The sequence below is a fragment of the Aquarana catesbeiana genome, linkage group LG07, assembly GCF_042186555.1.
Source record: "Aquarana catesbeiana isolate 2022-GZ linkage group LG07, ASM4218655v1, whole genome shotgun sequence".
NCBI classification, from domain to species: domain Eukaryota; kingdom Metazoa; phylum Chordata; class Amphibia; order Anura; family Ranidae; genus Aquarana; species Aquarana catesbeiana.
The window spans coordinates 21,632,960-21,655,087 of record NC_133330.1 but is presented as its reverse complement, the minus strand read 5'-3'; the positions used below and the strand labels follow the sequence as shown (position 1 = coordinate 21,655,087).

General features: G+C 45.3%; 1 protein-coding gene across 1 annotated transcript in view; it reads left to right on the top strand.

Annotated features, from left to right (window-relative positions):
- The window catches only part of TRH (thyrotropin releasing hormone), a 56,088-nt gene extending 34,207 nt beyond the window's left edge, over positions 1 to 21,881 (top strand). The window contains exons 2-3 of the mRNA XM_073591752.1: positions 9,551 to 9,748; positions 20,916 to 21,881. Of these exons, the coding sequence (XP_073447853.1) occupies positions 9,556 to 9,748; positions 20,916 to 21,457 (735 nt within the window). The 5' untranslated portion in view covers positions 9,551 to 9,555 and the 3' untranslated portion in view covers positions 21,458 to 21,881. The remainder of the gene's footprint in view (positions 1 to 9,550; positions 9,749 to 20,915) is intronic.
- The last annotated feature ends 247 nt before the right edge of the window (positions 21,882 to 22,128 follow it).

The window sequence follows — 22,128 nt, the reverse complement described above, 5'->3', positions numbered from 1 at the left end:
AGTGTACCTTGTTTTGGGTCAATCAGACTGTCCCTTAATAACATCCAGCTGGACTAAACATGTCAACGTCCAGTTGGACTAAACATGTCAGGAATGTCCTTTAATAAGATCCAGTTGGATAAAACATGCCAGGACTGTTCCTTGATAACGTCCAGTTGGATGAAACATGTCGGGATTGTCCCTTGGTAAAATCCAGTTTGAAAAAACATGTCCGGATTATCTTTTGGTAACATTCAGTTTGAAGAAACATATCGGGACTGTCCCTTGTTAACATCCAGTTTGAAAAAAACATGTCGGGATTGTTCCTCGGTAACATTCAGTTTGAAGAAACATAACGGGACTGTCCTTTGGTAACGTCCAGTTTGAAGAAACATGTCAGGATTGTATATAATAAAAAATTCCGCGCTAGAACAAAATATAAAACATAAGCACCAGTAAACAGAGCGACAACACTAAATAGAAATAAAAAATATTAAAGCGCGCTAAGTAATAGAATAATGTGAATAGTTGATATGGTGGAAATTTTCACTGCCACACACAAAAATATATATTGAAAAATTATAAAGGACAAAAATCAAAAAGCTAATAAATAAAAGTAAGTCCAGCTATCTCCTGAGTTAGGATCAATCACCAAATGCCAAAATATTTCAACTTGTGTAGATACCAGTCCAAGGATTATGAGATTAAGTTGCCCTTACCAGAACATCAATTAAATAGATGGATGGCTTAAACCCAGCCAGGGCCTTTGGGGTGGAAACCAATCTGCTCCGTCCGGTTTCAAGATGTAATTCCCTCAATGAATACAGGAGAGAAAATAACACAAAAGACTGGCCATAGTGTAGTATAGTCGGATGTTAACATGGACATACAGACATACCAACACCCTGGTGAGCATACAAGAAACAAGGGGGGGAGTGAAAAACCCACCACCGTGGCTGTAGATTGCGCTTACCGACTCACAGTGGTAACCAGGCTCTATATCATACTAGGAGCTGATCGATGAATGACAGAGATCAATTGATTCACCCGAGAATAGAAGGATGTATATCGCATAAAATACAAAACGCCGGCCGGCATAAAAACACAAGAGCGGAGCTCGTCCTACTTCCTGGTCATGTGGTAGCGTCGCTGCGTGCGTACCCAGACGCGTTTCGTCTTCAAATGGACGTTCTCAATGGGTCCCTTTGTATTTTATTTTTTACTAAAAATGTCGGGACTGTACCTTGATCACATCAAGTTGAACGAAACATGTCGGGATTGTCCCTTGATCATCTCCAGTTTGAAAAAATCTGTCAGAGCTATCCCTTGATAACGTCCAGCTGGACAAAACATGTCAGGACTGTCCCTTGATAACATCCAGTTGGACTAAACATGTCAACGTCCTATTGGACTAAACATGTCAGGACTGTCCCTTGATAACATCCAGTTGGATAAAACATGTCAATGTCAAGTTGGATGAAACATGTCAGTACTGTTCATGGATAACGTCCAGTTAGATGAAACATCTCAACGTCCAGCTGGACTAAACATGTCAGGACTGTTCCTTGATAAAGTCCAGTTGGATGTAACATGTCAGGACTGTCCTTGTTAATGTCCAGTTTGAAAAAACATGTCGGGACTGTCCCTTGGTACCATCCAGTTTGAAGAAAAATGTCGGGATCGTCTCTTGGTAACGTCCAGTTTGAACAAACATGTCGGGACTATCCCTTCATAACGTCCAGTTGGATGAAACATGTCAGGAGGGGCTTCTGCATGTCCAGTTGGACTAAACATGTCAGGACTCTTCCTTGATAACGTCCAGTTGGATGAAACATATTGGGCTTATCTCTTGGTAACATCCAGTTTGAAAAAACATGTCGGGATTGTCCCTTGGTAACGTTCAGTTTGAAGAAACATGTCGGGACTGTCCCTTGTTAACGTCCAGTTTGAAAAAAACATGTCGGGATTGTCCCTTGGTAACGTTCAGTTTGAAGAAACATATCGGGACTGTGCCTTGGTAACGTCCAGTTTGAAGAAACATGTCGGGATTGTCTCTTGGTAACATCCAGTTTGAAGAAACATATCAGGAGTGTCCCTTGGTAATGTCCAGTTTGAAGAAACATGTCGGGACCGTCCCTTGGTAACGTCCAGTTGGATGAAACATCTCGGGAGGGGCTTCTGCATGTCCATTTGGACTAAACATGTCTGGACTGTTCCTTGATAACATCCATTTGGATGAAACATATCAGGCTTATCCCTTGTAACATCCAGTTTGAAAAAACATGTCGGGACTGTCCCTTGTTAACGTCCAGTTTGAAAAAAACATGTCGGGATTGTCTCTTGGTAACATCCAGTTTGAAGAAACATATCGGGACTGTCCCTTGGTAATGTCCAGTTTGAAGAAACATATCGGGACTGTCCCTTGGTAATGTCCAGTTTGAAGAAACATATCGGGACTGTCCCTTGGTAATGTCCAGTTTGAAGAAACATGTCGTAATTGTCCCTTGGTAACGTCCAGTTGGATGAAACATCTCGGGAGGGGCTTATGCATGTCCAGTTGGACTAAATATGTCAGGACTGTTCCTTGATAAAGTCCAGTTGGATAAAACATATCGGGCTTATCCTTTGGTAACATCCAGTTTGAAAAAAGATGTTGGGATTGTCCCTTGGTAACCTTCAGTTTAAAGAAACATATCTGGACTGTGCCTTGGTAACGTCCAGTTGGATAAAACATCTCGGGAGGGGCTTCTGCATGTTAAGAGTGAATTGCCTTGCACCGTCTGAACAATTGCTTTCTCCCCTGAGGTTGGCTTAGTGGATGAGAGCCGTTAGCGACCATTTACTAAAATCCCATCAGCATGACTGCCTTGCACCACCTGAACAATCCCTTTCTCCCCTGAGGCTGGCTCTGTTGGTGAGAGGCGCTATCGGGCGTTTACTTTACCCTATCAGCATGACTAGTTGGCAAGCAAATAGCAGATGTGAGGGAAAGAAATTGTCAATACCGTGATCATTAATAAGCTAGGTTAATGGAACGGTGATCTCCAACTGATATTTGAAGTGCAGATTGAGCTCAACGAAAGGCGAGTGCATTGATTTTAAAACGTTATAACATGTAATTACCGTTATTACACTATTTGGAGTATCTTTTCTCTCTTTCTGGAGAAGAGTTTACTACCGAAAATAAGCCTTGTAGACCTCATTGCATCGGTCAATAAGTTCTGGTGAGGGACCCTGGCAGGCACCGCGCGTGGATGTACACGTGTCACAGCGGTGGATTTCTCTTCTGAAGATGGGAAGGATACATCGCGGGACTCACTGTGGTGTGTTGATTTAGGCCCCGCGATTTGGGAAAGTGGGGCAGAATTGCCGCTATTCTGCCCACAATCCCAAATCTCTACAGAACATGCAAATCGCCTTTGTGTCCCCTTATTCTTTAACGACACCCCAAAAGCGATGTGATTCTGCCTGGGATTGTTGCACGGCAATCGCGGCAGACCGTGCCTTTAAAAGACGTTTGAGCAAGAGCTTCCTTTTCAGGCGACAAACCCGCTTTTTCAAATAAATGGCCTGCCCTATGCGACATTCAGAATCGCGTGAAAATCGTGCCGTTAAAAATCACAATGTGAACGAAGCCTTAGGTTGAAGGGTGATAAAACCCTGTGGCTGAGCTGTGTTTTTACTGCCCCCCTCCCACCCCCCTCAACAGCAGGGGCAGCATCCAGAGATATGCACATGCTGCGGTCGCAATCGTTTTCTTTGCAGCCGTGGAAGGACTTATACCCCCTGTTGCTTTCAAGTGATAGCGGTCACTCGCCAAGCGCCCTCTGACCACGTGCAATGCATGCGGTTGAGGAACGCTAGTGCAGGGTTCAAGGGGTTAAAGTTGTCAAATGTTCTCCGAAGAACGATTCAAATGCGGATCACTCTTCAAAAGGTCAAAGCACACATTATTAAGGCTTGGTTTACAGCTTTAAATAATGTGACGCGCTGATCCACACATTGCTGTGACGCCAGACGGTTTGGCTCGCGCGTTTTGCAGATGTGTAGGGGTGCCGTCTGCTAAAGGGCAACGCTTTTCTGTGCGTGCTTTCCCGGGAAAGCATGTGGTTTTGTGTGCATTCTCAACATGCAAAGGTGTAAACCTAACTTTATTGAGAAAAAAAATGCACAAAATTGTTTGGGTTTACTTTTTTACTAATTTTATTTGTGATTCCAACACTATTTGCGTCTTATTAAAGTGGTTGTAAACCCTTCCATATCCCCAGTGAAGTGACTGGCCTCAGTGGCACTCAGAGATTAAACAAATCCTCCTACATAAGTTGTACCTGTTTATCTGCAGTCTTCTCTTCTCTACAGCCATTCCGGGTCCAGAATTTATAAAGCTTGTCTGAGATTTCAGAAAAAAAAGGTGTGGAAGTTGAAATTACACTCAGCAGACCTCAGTGAAGAGAGCGTTGAATGCTGATTGGAAGGAAGGGACCCCCCCCCCCCCCCCCCCCCCCCTCCAGACAGCACACAGGAGCAGAGCTGAGGCTGTCAATCTGCTGGAGCTCCCTCCCCTGTCACCATTTTTCTCTTGGTGTCAGGAGAACTTGTCAGAAGTGATTCATACTGATAGCAGAGGAAGGAAGCAGCAAACAGAAATGACACTTAGTGCTCTGGACTGAGACAAGTGCACACTAAATAGGGATATGCTTTGTTCATATTTCATGTCTGAGGTTTACAACTACTTTAATGATTCTCTGATATACAGGTGCCTGTACATTGTATTACAGCTGCAATTAGTGATTTGAAGAGGTGATAGTGCAAGAACATATAAGTTGATATATTTTAAAGCTGAACTCCTCCATACTTAAACCCCCCCCCCCCCCTCACACTGAATCTGACTTTGAAATCGTGCAACTTTACTTGAAATCGCACGATTCAGCGCAATTTCAGGTGCGACTTGGCTGACATCTGTGTGACTTTGTGCACAAACGTCTATGCAAGTTGCATCTGAAATCAACAAAAAAAAGCTCAGGAACCTTTTTTTTTTTCAAATCATTGTGGCACCGAAAAGTTGGCATTGCACCGATTTCAACTGTTCCATTGCCAACAATACGGTGCAACTTGTCATGTGATTTGGACCTGTCAAATCGCATGACAAGTCGCACCCATGTGAATGGGGGGGCTAAAGCTGAATAAATGTGCCTTTCTCTCAGTCATCCTGATTTCTCCTTCTGCCAGCATTCGTTGTGAACTGAAACATACTAACATAATTTTCCACATTTTGTCATGTTACAACCAAAAACGTATTTGTGTTTTGTTGGGATTTTATGTGATAGACCAACACAAAATTGTGAAGTTGAAGAAAAATGATAAATGGTTTTCAACATTTTTTACAAATAAATATATGAAAAGTGTGGGGGGTACATTTGTATGGCGCCCCCCGAAGTCAATACTTTGTAGAACCGCCTTTCTCTGCAATTACAGCTGCAAGTCTTTTTGGGGATGTCTCTACTGGCTTTGCACATCTAGAGAGGGACATTTTTGCCCATTCTTCTGTCAGATTGGATGGAGAGCGTCTGTGAACAGCAATTTTCAAGTCTTGCCACAGATTCTCAATGTGATTTAGGTCTGGACTGTGACTGGGCCATTCTAACACATGAATATGATTTGATCTAAACCATTCCATTGTAGCTCTGGCTGTATGTTTCGGGTCGTTGTCCTGCTGGAAGGTGAACCTCCGCCCCAGTCTCAAGTCTTTTGCAGACTCTAACAGGTTTTCTTCTAAGATTGTCCTGTATTTGGCTCCATCCATCTTCCCATCAACTCTGACCAGCTTCCCTGTCCCTGCTGAAGAAAAGCATCCCCACCACATGATGCTGCCACCACCATGTTTCACGGTGGGATGGTGTGTTCAGGGTGATGTGCAGTGTTAGTTTTCCGCCACACATAGCGTTTTGCTTTTAGGCCAAAAAGTTCAATTTTGGTCTCATCTGACCAGAGCACCTTCTTCCACATGTTTGCTGTGTCCCCCACATGGCTTCTCACAAACTGCAAACAGGACTTCTTATGACTTTCTTTCACCAATGTCTTTCTTCTTGTCACTCTTCCATAAAGGGCAGATTTGTGGAGAACACGACTAATAGTTGTCCTGTGGACAGATTCTCCCACCTGAGCTGTGGATCTCTGCAGCTCCTCCAGAGTTACCATGGACCTCTTGGCTTCTTCTCTGATGAATCCTCTCCTTGCCCGGCCGGTCAGTTTAGGTGGACGGCCATGTCTTGGTAGGTTTGCAGTTGTGCCATACTCTTTCCATTTTCAGATGATGGATTGAACAGAGCTCTATGAGAGGTTCAAAGCTTGGGATATTTTTTTATAACCTAACCCTGCTTTATACTTCTCCACAACTTTATCCCTGACCTGTCTGGTGTGTTCCTTGGCCTTCATGATGCTGTTTCTTCACTAAAGTTTCTCTAACAAACCTCTGAGGCCTTCACAGAACAGCTGTATTTATACTGAGATTAAATTACACACAGGTGGACTCTATTTAATAATTAGGTGACTTCTGAAGTCAATTGGTTCCACTAGATTTTAGTTAGGGGTATCAGAGAAAAGGGGGGCTGAATACAAATGTACCCCCACACTTTTCACATATTTATTTGTAAAAAATGTTGAAAACCATTTATCATTTTCCTTCCACTTCACAATTATGTGACACTTTGTGTTGGTCTATCACAGAGGTATGCAATTAGCGGACCTCCAGCTGTTGCAGAACTACAAGTCCCATGAGGCATAGCAAGACTCCGACAGCCACAAGCATGACACCCAGAGGCAGAGGCATGATGGGACTTGTAGTTTTGCAACAGCTGGAGGTCCGCTAATTGCATATCCCCGGTCTATCACATAAAATCCCCCCCCCCCCCAAAAAAAATGTTCACGTTTTTGGTTGTAACATGACAAAATCTGGAAAATTTCAAAGGGTATGAATACTTTTTCAAGGCAGTGTACCTGATTCCTTGTGCTGCTTCTGCCTCTCCCTCCCTGAGCTCTGCTGTACGGGACTGTACAGTATACTGCAAAAGGCTGGCTCAGAGTTACTTACACTGCTTGCATTTATACAAAAAATAATAAATTATTGATGCAATAATGATTACAGAGCCGCATTCATTTGTGTTCTTTTTTTATACCAGCATAGAGTTCACCTTTAAGGTTACTCTGCCTTAAACAATGGTTTTGCTGTCACCATGATTTGGGATTTTTGGGTGATCTCTACAGATAAAATTACAGTGTATGGTGCGCTGTGGAGGCAGGTTCACGAGCGGCGTGTAATCGGGATGATGTGTAATAATTATGTGCAAATCAGGCTCCGTTCTTTATAAAGAGTCAGCCGTCAGCATCTGGGTACCGGCAGGTTTAATCGTTGCTATTTCAGTGATAATAATTTATCCAGAGACGTCCTGATCTGCAACACCCAGAGGGAAGCTTATGAAATACCACAACTAATGAAATCTCAGACGTTGCCCAAACTGACCAATCAGAAACTTGCACCTATTTTCTAGCCTTCTCTAGGGAGACAGTAGCTAGAATTTGATTGGCTACTGCATGCAATGCCTACACTTTCACTGGAATCCTCACTAATACCCTCCCTAACGATTAAACTAGACGTGAACCCGATCACTAACATTTCATATAAGCCTTAAACGGTAGCTCCACTTTCCTGGAAAATGGTATAGCACATACAATGACTACACAAGTCACGTTGTAATCAGAGCTCCCAACTGTCTCTGATTTCGAGGGACTGTCCCTGATTTGGAGCAATATCCCTCTGTCCCTTTTTCCTCCTCATTTGTCCCTCATTTTGGTCTGATCCATATAATTGTATATAAAATGCACTATTTATCTTTCAAAAAGGGTTTCCCAGCGCTAAACCTTTCATCTGATTTCTAAATTGCTGCATTTGTAAATTTCAAAAGCCAATATAAAGGAATAGTAGTGGTAAAAAAAAAAAAAAAAAAGGACTTGTGGATTTATCCACCTCCTGCCCGCTGTATAGTCAAATGATGGACGGGCGGCAGCTCTCTTGTACTGGGGCGACGTCATATCACCTCCTCCCACTCTCGATCCTGGTAAAGGGCCAATGACGCAGCTCTTTACCCATGTGATCAGCTGTGTCCAATCACTGTTGATCACATGTTAACATGGAAATGCCAGTTATCGGCCTTCCTTTCCTCTCACTGACAGCGTGTGAGGAGAGGAGAGCCTATCAGCGGCATTTCCTCACAGGGGAGATCTGCACAGATAATCAGGACATTAATTATATCAGTGCCCTGATTATCAGTGCAGCCCCAACAGGGCCCAGCAGTGATGCCAATCAGTGCCCAGTGGTGATGCCAGTCAGTGCTGTCTTTCAGTGCCTGCTCATCAGTGTCGCCCATCAGTGCCCAACAGTGCCGTCTATCTGTACCCATAAGTGCCTTCCATGAGTGTTGCCTATCAGTGCCCATCAGCGTTGCCTATCAGTACCCATCAGTGGAGCCTCATCAGTGCCCATCAGTGCCTCCTTATCCATGCCCATCAGTGCAGCCTCATCAGTGCAGCCTATCAGTGCCTCCTCATCAGTGCCACCTATCAGTGCCATCAGTGCAGTCTCATCAGTGCAGCCTATCAGTACCCATGAGTGCCTCCTCATCAGTGCAGCCTATCGGTGCCCATCAGTGCAGCCTATCAGTGCCCATGAGTGCCTCCTCATCAGTGCAGCCTCATCAGTGCAGCCTATCAGTACCCATAAGTGCCTTCCATGAGTGCTGCCTATCAGAGCCCATCAGCGCTGCCTATCAGTGACCATCAGTGCAGCCTCATCCATGCCCATCAGTGCAGCCTCATCAGTGCAGCCTATCAGTACCCATAATTGCCTTCCATGAGTGCTGCCTATCAGTGCCCATCAGTGCTGCCTATCAGTGCCCATCAGTGCCTCCTCATCTGTGCCCATCAGTGCAGCCTATCAGTGCCCATCAGTGCAGCCTATCAGTGCAGCCTATCAGTGCCCATCAGTGCAGCCTCATCAGTGCCCATCAGTGCAGCCTCATCAGCACACATAGGTGAAGGAAAAAAATGACTTATTTACCAAATGTTATAACAGAAACTAAGAAAAACTTCAAAATGTTTTGTTTTTTTTCGGGTTTTTTTAGCAAAAAATGAAAGCTCTATATGTCTTAAAAAAAAATTATAAAAATGTCCTATGGGTATGGTGTTGCATGACCGCGCAATTGTCATTCAAAGTGTGACAGGACTTATTGTTAAAAAAAAAAGTGTGACAGGACTGGAAGCTTGAAATAGGCCTGGGCAGAAGGGTGGTAAAAGTGCACGGTAAACAAAAAATAAATTGTTAACTAATCCTTTTTTTTTTTTTTTTCATAATCCTCCTTTAAGGAGGTGTGGCAGGGGGCGTGTCCTATGCCTATATACTTTTTATAATAGGTGTCCCTCTTTGCCATCTCAAAAAGTTGGGAGGTGTGTCGTGATTAAATGTACGAGAGTTTTTCTCAATAAAAAAAAATGTGCCTTTTTTCTTTGTGTCTTGCAGCTGTGATGATGTCCACTTGGTGGCTGCTACTTTTAGGAGCCGCTCTGTCACACGTGACAGTGGCACAGGAGCAGCCTTTGCCCGACGATGAGGACTCATTCCCTGATGACGGTGACGTTAGTAGTACACTGAAGAAAACACACGGGGCGCTAATCCGCAGTATTCTCCGCAGGATTGAAGAGGAGCAGACTGAGAAAGGTGGGCAGGGCTTTGTTTACATGGCTATAGGCAAGGCATTGTTTACATGGCTATAGGCGTGGCTTGGTTTACATGGCTATAGGCGTGGCTTGGTTTACATGGCTATAGGCGTGGCTTTGTTTACATGGCTATACACATGGCTTTGATTACATGGCTATAGGTGTGGCTTTGTCCAGTATGCAAAGTATTTGGGGGTTTTGAAGACACAGGGGCTTTGTTTACATGGCTATAGGCAAGGCTTTGTTTACATAGGGATAGACACTCCCTCATTGCATTCTGAGATATTGATTTTTTAGTTAGTATGAAATCCCATTTTCTTGATCCTCCATTGAGGGACACTGGATCCAGTACAGTACCTAGGTTAGTTTAGTGTCCATTTCTCCTGTAGGCAGGGCCATGTACTACTGTGACACCTGGTACTGTATTGGGTCCTAGGTGCCTCAATAGACTCAAGTATGAAATCCCTTTTTTCTGTATTGTCCCATGAGGGATACAGGAGCCAATACAGTACCCAGTTCAGCTTAGTGTCCATTCCTCTTGTTGGCAATGCTATAAAATGCATGTTACTGTATTGGATCCATAGGCATGTGCACTGGGTGTGCCAGATGTGCCTGGGCACACCCTAATGAGCACCAGGGCAGCTGATAAAGCAATCCAGCAGGCAGTGCCGGGACAAGGTCATCTAATGCCCAGGGCAAACATGCCAAATTGTGCCCTCGCCACACCCCCCCCCGAGGATGTATGGCTATTATGTGTCAGCAAAAATCCCCTCTCCTTCTAAAAAAGGAAAAAAAAAAAAAAAAAAAAAAATTGAGCACTACTCTGCATGCTTACCCCTAAACATAAATTCCCCCTCTACCCAGTACAAATTCACCCCCCCGCTGAAATGCCCCCTAAATATCTGCCCCCCCCCCCCCCCCCCATGCACACACTTATGATTGGTTCCTAGGTCCTTTATTAGACTCAAAAAAGGGATTTTACAGTAAGTATTAAAGTAGAACGATAAGCATTTTTTATTTTATTTTTTTGGATGAAGCAAGGGAGGCTTATAAGAGAGTTGTGGTGTGTGTGTCCATGGATCCACACATCCCGACTCAGGAGCACAGGAGCATGAGTGCCCCATAAGACAGGGCTTGTTATGTGGGCACTCGGAAGAAGAAGCAGCGCACAGCACCGGAAGGGGACCGCTGAAGAAGAGGTAAGGGGCTGCTCTGTACAATACCACTGCAAAGAGCAGGTTAGTATAATATCTTTTTTATTTTAGTGAAAAAAAAATAAATGACTTTAACCACTTCCCGCCACTTGTGACTTAACCACTTCATATGACATACTGGGATGATGCCTGCCATCATTCTGGTATCAGAATTTCAGCTGGCGATGGGCCTTCATGTAGAAGTGATTTGAGTGGCTATAGAGCCACCTGATCACAGCTACAGGTGGCAGAAAGAAAAAAATTGAAAGCACCTGTCGGTCCCATATGCATATGTAAACGACGATCGCACCACACATGTGAGGTATCACCGCGAATGTCAGAGTGAGAGCAATAATTCTAGCACCAGATTTCCCGCATAATGGTAATCTGGTGACCTGTAAAATGGAAAATTTTATCAAATACTTACCGTAATTTTCCTTTCCTGACGCCAATATATGGCAGCATACATATGATATAGCTCCGCCCCTATATCCACCCACAGGACCTGCTTAGCTCTAAAAAAGTCTGACTGAGAGCTACCTCCCCCATTCTCCGTATAAAGCACAAAGATCAGGGAGAGGGTTCGTATGCTGTAATGTATTGGCGTCAGGAAAGGAAAATTAAAGTAAGTATTTGATACAATTTTCCATTTTCCTGACGCCAAACATGGCAGCATACATATGATACATAATGAGCTTTTGAGAGGGAGGGTTTAATGCTACAATCTTTATTTGACAATAGACATAAAAGCTTGGATGATTTTCCTCCCAAACTCTACTATAGTAAGAGCTGTTGGATCCATCCTGTAGTGTTTTAAGAACGTATGATGTGATGACAGCTGGCCTCTTTGCAGACTGTCTCCAGAGGCAATTCTGCCCGTGCCTCCCAAGAAGAAGACATCGCCCTGGTTGAGTGAGCTCTAACCACCTCTGGAGGATCCTTCCCGGCCGCTCTATATGCCCAGTGAATAGTTCTTACTATTCAGGCCGAGATGGTTCTGGCCAAGGCCTCTTTCCCTTTAAATTTTCATGATGATGAAAAAGTCTGTCAGAACGTTTGTAGAATGTAGAAGTAGCCTGGAGATAGGCTTTGAGGACTTTTGGAATGTCCAACTCGTGCAGATCAGAATCTGATTTTGCTGGGGGGCTGGAAGCACCCATTCACTGGAGAGATGAAATATCAATGCCACGTTTGGGACAAAATCATCCAATGGTCTTAGCACAACCCTGTCTGGGAAGAATATGCACTAAAGTTCTGCTTCCCCAAGTTCCGACACCCCACCCTGTGAGGTTATGGCTAATAGGAAAGCCGTTTTTAAGGTGATATCCCATAATGAACAGTCTTCTGTCAGAGTACGAGGAGGGTTTGCTAGAAATTTGGGGACAATTGCCAACTCGCATTGAGGGAACCTATTTCTCTTGGGAGGGCGTAGTCTAAGTACCGCTCTCATGAAGTGCTCCACCAGTAGGTTTGCTGCCCATTTCTTTTGGGTAAAAACCAAAATGGCTGAAATTTGCACCTTAAGCAAACTGAGCCCCAAATCCAATCCGAATTGCAGGAAAGACAAGATTTGAGATACATTTGGGTCACTAGGGTGAAACTGACGTCCAGCTGCAAAGCTTGGGAACCTATTCCATATTCTGGAGTAGATGGCATTGGTTGACCCCTATCTGGAACTCTGTAAAGTTCTAATACCCTCTAGAGAACATCCTAACTCTTGTAACCCCTGCCTTACAATTTCCAGGCCATTAAGGCCAGTCGTGATGGTTACAGATGTAAGGTATCTCCTTCAGACAGGAGATGAGGAGTCACCGGCAGAGCGATCGGTGTTCACACGCTGAGATCCATTGCCAGAGAGACCCATGGTCTGTGAGACCAGTAAGGAAATACTGTGATGACTGTCAAATTCTCTGACAACAATCTCCTCAGGAATTTCAGGATTAAAGAAATTGGAGGGAAGGCATAGGCCAGCTGCCCAACCCAAGGATGGGTAAAGGTATCCGTCCCCTCCGCTAATGGATGAGGGTAGCATGAGAGGAACCGTCTCACCTTGCAGATGGTTGATGAGGCAAAAATATCCATCTTGCAGACACCCCTACTCGTAGATGATCTGTTTGAACACTTCGGGGTGAAGGGACCATTCGTTGGGGTCCATGAATTGTCTGGATAGCCGATCTCCTTCCAAGTTTTGACAGCCTGGAAGATACTCAAATCTGGGAGATATTTTGTGCCAATGTCTTGACTGGTTCCACCTCTTTTAAGAGGGATTGGCTGTGCGTCCCGCCTTGTCATTGTATGTAGGACACTGCTGCCGTGTTGTCCAGATGGAGCAGGACTGGGCGACCCTGTATGTGAGACAGCAAGGTGGCCAACCTCATGAATGCTGCTTGAAGTTCCAGAATATTGGAAACTAGGCCCTGAGTGGAAAATTCCCCTCTGCCCTGGATCTTGAGTTGTTCGCAGGTGGCGCCCCACCCTGCTGAGCTGGCATTTGTGGTAACAATGATTCATGGATGTGGCCCTAATGGATTATGCTGTTTAGCATTTGTTTCGTCTACCACCAGAGGCTCTGGTGCCTCCGGCTGGTGATCCTGATTGGCTGGGCTAGATGATCTCTTCCACTGCATCAGTATGCCTTGTTGGAAAATTCTGAGTTTCCAGTGAGCCCAGGGGATCATCGGAATACATGAAGCCATCGTCCCGAAAGGACTCATGCACTGGGATGCTGACATCACTGGTGCAGCCAATGCCTGTTGGAATTTCTCCCTGATTTTGGGGAGTTTCTGAGGTGGCAAAGAAACTGTGGCCGTCTGAGTATTGAATTGGGCCCCTAGGTAGACCATATTCTGTGTAGGCTCCAGCTGGCTTGGTAATGCCTGTCCCTCAACGCAAATCTGAGGAACTGCTGGTATGACTGAAGGATCGGGACATGCTGGTAGGCACATTGCAAGTCCACTGAAATCCTCCAGTCTCCTGGTTGAATAACCTGGATTATGGTATGGAGAGACTCCATCTTGAGTCTATCCAGACAGAATTGATTCAGCCTCTTGAGGTAGTTCTGGAGGCTGCCGTTTGAACAGCCAATAATGGCCTTGCGCCACTGTGGACTGAATCCACCGTTTATTGGCAGTGGTCTTGCCCGAACTGGGTCACTTTGAGCCACCTGGCTCCAATTGCCTCCTGGGCGGGCCTGGCATTAATAGGGCTTCTAGGTATCTGAAGGAGCCGCAGGGGCCTTAGCTCTCTGTGATCTTACAAAGGTTGACTGTGTACCCCTTCAACGCCTTCTGAAGTCCTTGGATGGGCGAAAGCTTACGAAATCCTAGTACCTGTTTGGTACTCCTCTGGATGGTTGCCCCCTCTGGCGTCTGGACCTTTGATCTTGGGGCAGAAGAACTGATTTTCCTCCTGTTACCCTGGAGATGACAGTCTCCAGTTTTTTGGCCAAACAGCGCCTTCCCATCAAAAGGCAGTTTACAGCAATTCTGCTTTGAGGATGGGTCAGCCGCCCAGGGTTTTAGCCACAGCGCTCGCATGGCTCTGGAGGACCATCGAATGATTTCTATAGCTGCCTCACCTGTGAAGTCCTCCAAGAGTTTTATCTCATCAAGAGCCTTGATGATTTTTTTCTTTTGGCAGCTGGTTTTTGATTGCATACTCCAAGTTCTGCGCCCACACTCGCATAGCACTTGCTACAGATGTTAAAGCAACGGCGGGTTTACAAGCACCACCTGCCGCAAGGTAAAACTTTCTTAAGTCCATGTCAATGCGTCAATCAAGGATATCGTGGAAGGAGGAAGAGTCTTCCATCGGAAGTGTCACATTTTTGGCCAGTCTGGTGACTACCGCATCCACCATTGGTGGGTTAGATAAAGGAGTCGCATACTCCATCGTTAGTGGATACAACTTCTGCAACCTATTGGTTGAGGAGGATTTTCTCTCCCCCTTTTCCCATTCCTCCTGAAGCAGGCCTCTTATTTCTGTCATAAGAGGAAAGGTAGCTCCCTGTTTCTTTAGGTTCCTCCTATGGAGACCCAAAGGCTTGTTCACACTTGCAGCAGGCTCTGCTATTGCACTGAAAAGCGATCTGTGCTAAGGTCACTTTTCAGAGGCATTTGATACAATCATGTAGACCGGACAAGTGTTCCTGCTATGTATTTTCAAAGAGCGATTTGTACTCAATGTTGCAACTCGCATGGGAGCGGCCCATTCACTTGGCTGCCCTACGTGTGCAAAAAGAACCCCCTGCTCCTATTAAGGGGCTACCAGCTTTGCACAATGTTTTTAAAGGCGCGTTCTCCCACGTGACAATCACAGCAGAATCGCATCGCATTTGGGGTGCCCTGAAAGGATAAAGGCACCTAATGCGGGTTGTGCAGCGATTGCCACACAATTTAAAATCAGATTGTATGGTGTGTTGTAACAGCTTTTTTCCTTCTTTGGAGGAGGTGCTGGATCCACCCATTCCAGTGCAGCTTTTACTGCCTTAATGAATGGTGGTATTAGCGCAAAATCAAAGCCTGAACCTTCAGGACCCTCTGCCGAGGAGGAGGCGATATCTTCTCCCTCTGCCTGGAAGGTTGGCTGTAATACTGGGTCTGGGGAATCAGCCTGCCTAATCTGCTGGGCTGGAGTCACCCCTAAAGTGCCTGGTACCCCTCTAGTTAGAGAGGGTTGAATGGCTTGGTTTAGACCTGGTGCAGGACCCACACTCTGTTCGTCCGTTTCTGTCCCTGGTTGCCCAAGACGACCGGAAAATTCTGCCAGGGACTTGGGGACTACTTTCTTGAGCAAGGTCGATACCTGCTGACTCTCGTACTCCTGGTCTCTGGCAAGCTGCCTGAAGCAGTTGCCGCAAAGTAGCTTTCCAGACATAGGGTCATCTCCATATGACCAACATTTGCCTTTTGGGCGCTGAGCCCTCGGAGGAGAAGCTGTGTGCGTTCTCTTAAGTACCTTTGTACTGGGGTCTGCTAGGACTGGAGGAGTCCCTTTCTGCCCTGGAAAAATCCTGACGATCCAGAGGGCCTCTGGATCTCCTAGAGCGGGAGTGTGAGCGGCCGGGGCTGCAATAGACAGGAAGACACGCTCGTCGGGGAAGAACACACTCTTTTCCCCACATCTTCTTACTTACCCAAAGTTGGCCCTTACCTGGTATTGCGGTGGTCTTGGTTATGTGATGTTAGGCTCATGCTGGCGGAAGAACCGAAAGGTGCAAGGGGGACTGCATGGCAACAGAGAGAGAGAGAGAAAAAAAATAGATATATACCCCTTTTCTTTTTTTTTTTGGCAAAGAGTAACTAATTTAAATAAAAGAATTCTGGGCAACAACCCCCCCCCCCATCCTCTAGTAATACATTGCTCCTCCCCCTTCTATCCCCATTACTAGGATAGCAAGACTTACCTATCATTGGCTGTTCCTCAGAATGAGATGCTGTCTCTCTGCATGCCTGAATTGCAAAGGCATCCATTACCTGGCCATTTGTTCTCTGTAAATAGAGCACCTTAGTGAGAGAAAGAGAGGCTCAGCTCTCTCTCACCTCTGTCCTAATCAAAAAAAGGGCTAGTACAATTTGGAGGGAAGCCAACGCCCATCCACACAAAAGGAAACTTTCAAGCTGGCTACACATCATGCAATCCTCTGCAGATTTTTTTCCCTCAGATTTACCAAAACCACATAATATGAGGTCAAACCTTAAAGTGGAGGGCCACCCCGGAAAAAAAAATGCCACCAAAATTCCTAAATAAATTTAAAAAAAAATATTTGGAAAAAAAAAAAAGTTTTTTATACTTACCTAAACCCTTGTTGCTAGGCAGTCTTCCTAATCTGACTCTTCCTATTCCGCGGCGTGTTCTTCTCCTCGGTGAGCGGCCCCGTTGTCTTCTGGGAACTGTGTGTGTTCCCAGAACACCACGGGGCCATTCACAGATCGCTGTGCCGCTCGCGCGTGCGCAGTAGGAAACTGGCAGTGAAGCCGTAAGGCTCCACTGCCTGTTTCCCTTACCTAGGATGGCGGTGTCGGAACCCGAGAGCCGAGGGATGGTTCGGCCTCGGGCGGCCGACATCGCGGGCACCCAGGACAGTTAAGTCTAGTAAGTCTACTTATTTAAAGTCAGCAGCTACAGTGTTTGTAGCTGCTGACTTTAAAAATTTTTTTTTAGCTGGCTGGAATCCCGCTTTAAGAGTCTCAATTTGTATACAATCAGGCAGGCCCCTGCACCACATGCATAACTCCCAACTGTCCCTGATTTTGAGGGACTGTCCCTGATTTCGAGCAATGTCTCTCTTTCCTCCTCATTTTTCCCTCATTTTGGTCTGATCTATATAGTTGTATATAAAATACACTTTTTATCTTTCAAAAAGTGTTTCCCAGCGCTAAACCTTTCATCCAAATTCTAAATTGCTGCATTTGTAAATTTTAAAAGCCAATATAAAGGAATAGTAGTGGTAAAAAAAAAAGCCCCTGTGGATTTAATTAACCTTTTTTTTTGGTTAATTCTTCTTTAAGAGGGTGTGGCAGGAGGCGTGTCCTATGCCTACATACATTTGCTAGTAGGTGTCCCTCATTCCCATCTCAAAATGTTGGGAGATATGCACATGGTCCCGGCAAATCTAAAGGAAATCAGACAACAAAAGCTGCACAGTGTGTATGCGGTCTTTAGAGACATGGGAGCAAGAAAAAACGTTTTATAGAAATTGACAGACCTGGAAAGAGTTCCATAGGAGAGAAGACATCATGCAGTCCCAGCTGCTGGATCCGGACTCCAAAGCAGGCATGCCATCAGAGGATTGTCGTCTCTGATTAGAGAATACTTTGACCCCAAAAGACCACCAGAAGGGGTTCCCCACCTTGTTGGTGCGTTTAGCAGCCTAAGATGTGGGACTGCGTCCTGGGAGAGGCTGAACCCAGACGGACTCCGATATAGTCGGCAGGTAAGAGCTTATCCTGAGTGTAGCAGTCTGTAGGTGTTGATCTTTTGAGGACAAAAAGGAGAATGGGGGAGGTAGCTGTCAGTCAGACTTTTATAGAGCTAAACAGGTCCTGTGGGTGGATATAGGGGCAGGGCTATATCATAGGTATGCTGCCATGTTTGGTGTCAGGAAAGCATTGCCTAGGAATAATTTAAATAGATATTAAGCTCCTCCCGCCCGCCATATGTAGTAAAATGACGGCGGACGGGATCCCCCCTTGTTCTGGGACAATGTCCTATGATGTCACTGCAGTGTCACCGCTCTTACATGCCCACACCGCGCGACTCCGATCTCGGTAAAGCGCCGGTGACGCGGCTCTTTTTACCCATGTGATCGGCTGTGTACAATCACAGCCGATCACATGTAAACACGGAAGTGCCGTTTTATCGGCTCTCCTCGCCTCACACTGACAGAGTGTGAGGCGTGGAGAGCCAATCATCGGCGATCAGGGGAGACTGAACAGATAATCAAGGCACTGATCATCAGTGCAGCCCCAGCAGTGCCCAGCAGTGATGCCAATCAGGACCCATCAGTGACACCAATCAGTGACCATCAGTTATGCCAGTCAGTGCTGCATTTCAGTGCCCATCAGTGCTGCCCATCAGTGCCACCCATTAGTGCGCATCAGTGCCGCCTCTCCATGCGGCCTATCATTGTCCATAAGTGCCACCTATCAGTGCTCATCAGTGCCACTTATTAGTGCCCATCAGTGCGGCATATTAGTGCCATTAGTGCACTGCCCATTAGTGCCACCTCATCAGTGCAGCCTATCAGTGCCCATCAGTGCCGCCTCATCAATGCACATCAGTGAAGGAGAAAAAATATTTATTTACAAAATTTTCTGACAGAAACTAAGAAAAACATGCTTTTTTTCAAAATGTTCGGCCTTTTTTTCAGTTTTTTAGCAAAAAATCAAAAACCCAGCAGTGATTAAAGGGATTGTAAAGGTAAAAATTTTTTCACCTTAATGCATTCTATGCATTAAGGTGAAAAAACTTTTGACAGTACCGCCGCCCCCAGCCCCCCCGTTTTACTTACCTGACGCCTCGAATCTTCGCTGCTCGTGCTCGTCATCTTCATTGCAGCTCAGCCTGGTCGCTGATTGGCTGCAGTGGATGGATTGAAAGCAGCGCAGCCATTGGCTCGCGCTGCTGTCAATCACATCCGATGACGCGGCGCGCCGGGGGGCGGGGCCGAGTGATACAGCGAGCGGCTATAGCCGCCGGCTGTATCACGGGAGCGTGCCCGCAAGCACTCACCACCGTGCGAGGGAGCTCGCATGAAGGTGGTAAATGCTTGCGGGGAGGAGCTGAAACAGCCGCCGAGGGACCCCAGAAGACCAGGTTCGGGGCCACTCTGTGCAGAACGAGCTGCACAGTGAAGGTAAGTATAACATGTTTGTTATTTTTAAAAAAAAAAAAAATAACTTTACAACCCCTTTAAATACCACCAAAAAAAAAGCTCTATTTGTGTGAAAAAAAATGATAAAAATTTTATTTGGATACAGTGTTTTATGACCGCGCAAATGTGATTAAAAAATGACAACGGTGAAAATTGGCCTGGGCAGGAAGGGGGTAAAAGTGTCCCATATTGAAGCGGTTAAAGTCTTGTTTTTTTGTTTTTTTTTTAAATAACAAATATGTTATACTCACAGTACCTTGCTCTGTACAAAGGTTTTACACAGAGCAGCCCCGATCCTCCTCTTCTCGAGTCCCTGTCAGCGCTCCTGGCCCCTCCCTCCTGCTGGGTACCCCCACAGCAAGCAGCTTGCTCTGGGGGCACCCAAGCAGGCGCGTTCCCAAGCTATGTGTCCATTCATACACGAAGCCGTGGCTTGGCCCTGCCTTCTCCTGATTGGTTCACTGGCTGTGATTGACAGCCATTGGCTCCCGCTGCTGCCAAAAGCCAATCAGGAGTCCCCAGGTAGCCAAAGCTCTTGTGGACATCGCTGGATCGAGAGGGAGCTTAAGTAAGTATTAAGGGAGGGGGCTGGGGCAGCTGCTGCACACAGAAGTTTTTTTACCTTCATGCATAGAATGCATGAAGGTAAAAAATATTGTGCCTTTACAACCACTTTAATGTATCGTAGTTTGTCCCTGTTCCACGGGTGTGCGCAATTTTAAAGCGAGATGCGCTTGATATCTATTTATTCGGCTTAACATAATCTTTTCAATTTTACCAAAAAATTGGGTATTATATCATGTTTGCATTTGAAAAACAGCAAATACCGTGTAACATAAAAAATTGCAACATCCACCATTTTATTCTCCAGGGCTCTGCCTAAAAAAAAAAAAAAAAAAATTTTTATATATATATATATATATATATATATATATATATATATATATATATATATATATATATAATGTTTGGGCGTTCTTAGTATTTTTCTAGCAATAAAAAATGCTGATTTTTGCATGTATGTGAGAAGTGTCAGAATTAACCCCATAGGCAAATGGTTAATATCACTTTCACTAGTCTGTTTAAATGATACTTTATTTCATTTCGCCATCCATTGAGAATGTGCAACAGATCCATTGAATACAAAATTTGAAAAAACAGTTGATCTAGAACAACCTTTCTCAACCTTTTTACTCCTGAGGAACCCTTGAAATCATGTTTGGGTCTCGAGGAACCCCTGCTAATTAATAATAATTCATTGAGGGGTTAGTGAGAAAATGCACCATACATTGGTGGCCAGAAGGAAGACTGCCCCCTTGACAGTAGTGGTAAGAATGCCATCCTTATAGACAGCTAAAAAGATCCTTGGTATCATGACATTGACTCTGCCATGTGGCATTGGCCCCAGAACTATGCAGGTACCATCAAAAGGGAGTTTAAATAGCCACAGCTCAAGGAACCTATAGCAGTCTCTGGAGGAACCCTAGGGGTCCATGGAACCCTGGTTGAGAATAGTTGATCTAGAAAATACAAAAGTCAACTATTTGTGAAAAGGATTCAGTAAATACAATTCTATACTAACTTGGTCTTGACCTTTGCAGACTCCGACTCACCTGCTCTGGAATGGATCTCCAAACGGCAGCACCCGGGGAAAAGGTTCCTTGAAGAGGTGGAGAAAAGACAACACCCAGGCAAACGAGAGGAAGGGGACTTGTATCTGGAGCTACCCAAGAGGCAACATCCCGGAAGGAGATCCTTTTTCGGTGATCAGCTGCTCGATAATTCAAACCCTCCTTTAGGTCTCCTGACCGATATCTCCAAGAGGCAGCACCCTGGCAAACGTGGACTGGCCTACGCCAAGCGCCAACATCCAGGCAAGAGAGGCTGGGATGAGGAGGAAGACATGGATTTTGGAGACTTCCAAGAGGTAGACAAACGCCAGCACCCAGGTAAGAGGTACACAGAGCCAGAGAACGTTGACTACGTGCCACCATGTGAAGGACCTGACCCATTCAACTGCAGCAAAGGAAGTCTTTTGTTGGAGCTTCTAGACAATGTCAACAGGGGCCGACTGGAGGAGAAGCGACAGCATCCCGGACGGAGGTCAACTTGGGAAGCAGAAGTCCCTGTAGCTCAGGAATGACTGCCCCTCTGGTCCTCCAACCTGGCAAAGGAACACCTCCACCGACCCCTTCACTATTGGAAAACTGACACTTCCTTCGACCGTAGCTCCAAATGTACTATCCCATGACTCTTAATAAATTTACCACCAGCACTGTGTCTGCAGGGCGCCAAAACACGCAACATGTCATACTGTGTTCTGGTGGAAGATGGTGTAACCCAACTCCAAAATGTAACCCAAACCAGTCCACCCCCATCAGGGTCCAAATAGATATTGCTATTTAAAGTGCTGTTTCACTTTATTACCCATAAATATTTGTTTCTGGTCCTGTTTTAATGGTTTGTCTTAAATGCGTGTCTGGATCCATATTTTTTTTTTTTTCGTGTGTCGAAATGTTTCAAATCAGATCTTTAACAGATGTGCAATAAATGGTATTTGAACCTCTGAGCGCAACTTAGAAATTCATGTTCATTCTGTTTCTTAGTATTTCGATGGAATTCTCTTTGATCTAATGACATCTTGGGTCAGTTGATTGCTGATCTAAGATGCTGGCAAGCCAAGGATACGTTTCCATTGATGCCATCATGTAAGCAAAGTTACATTTTCACTGTCACACCTGATTTCCTGATATTGCCATTTTTGCTCCATCTTTTACAGGTTTCTCCACTTAAACCAACCCGTCTGCAAGAATC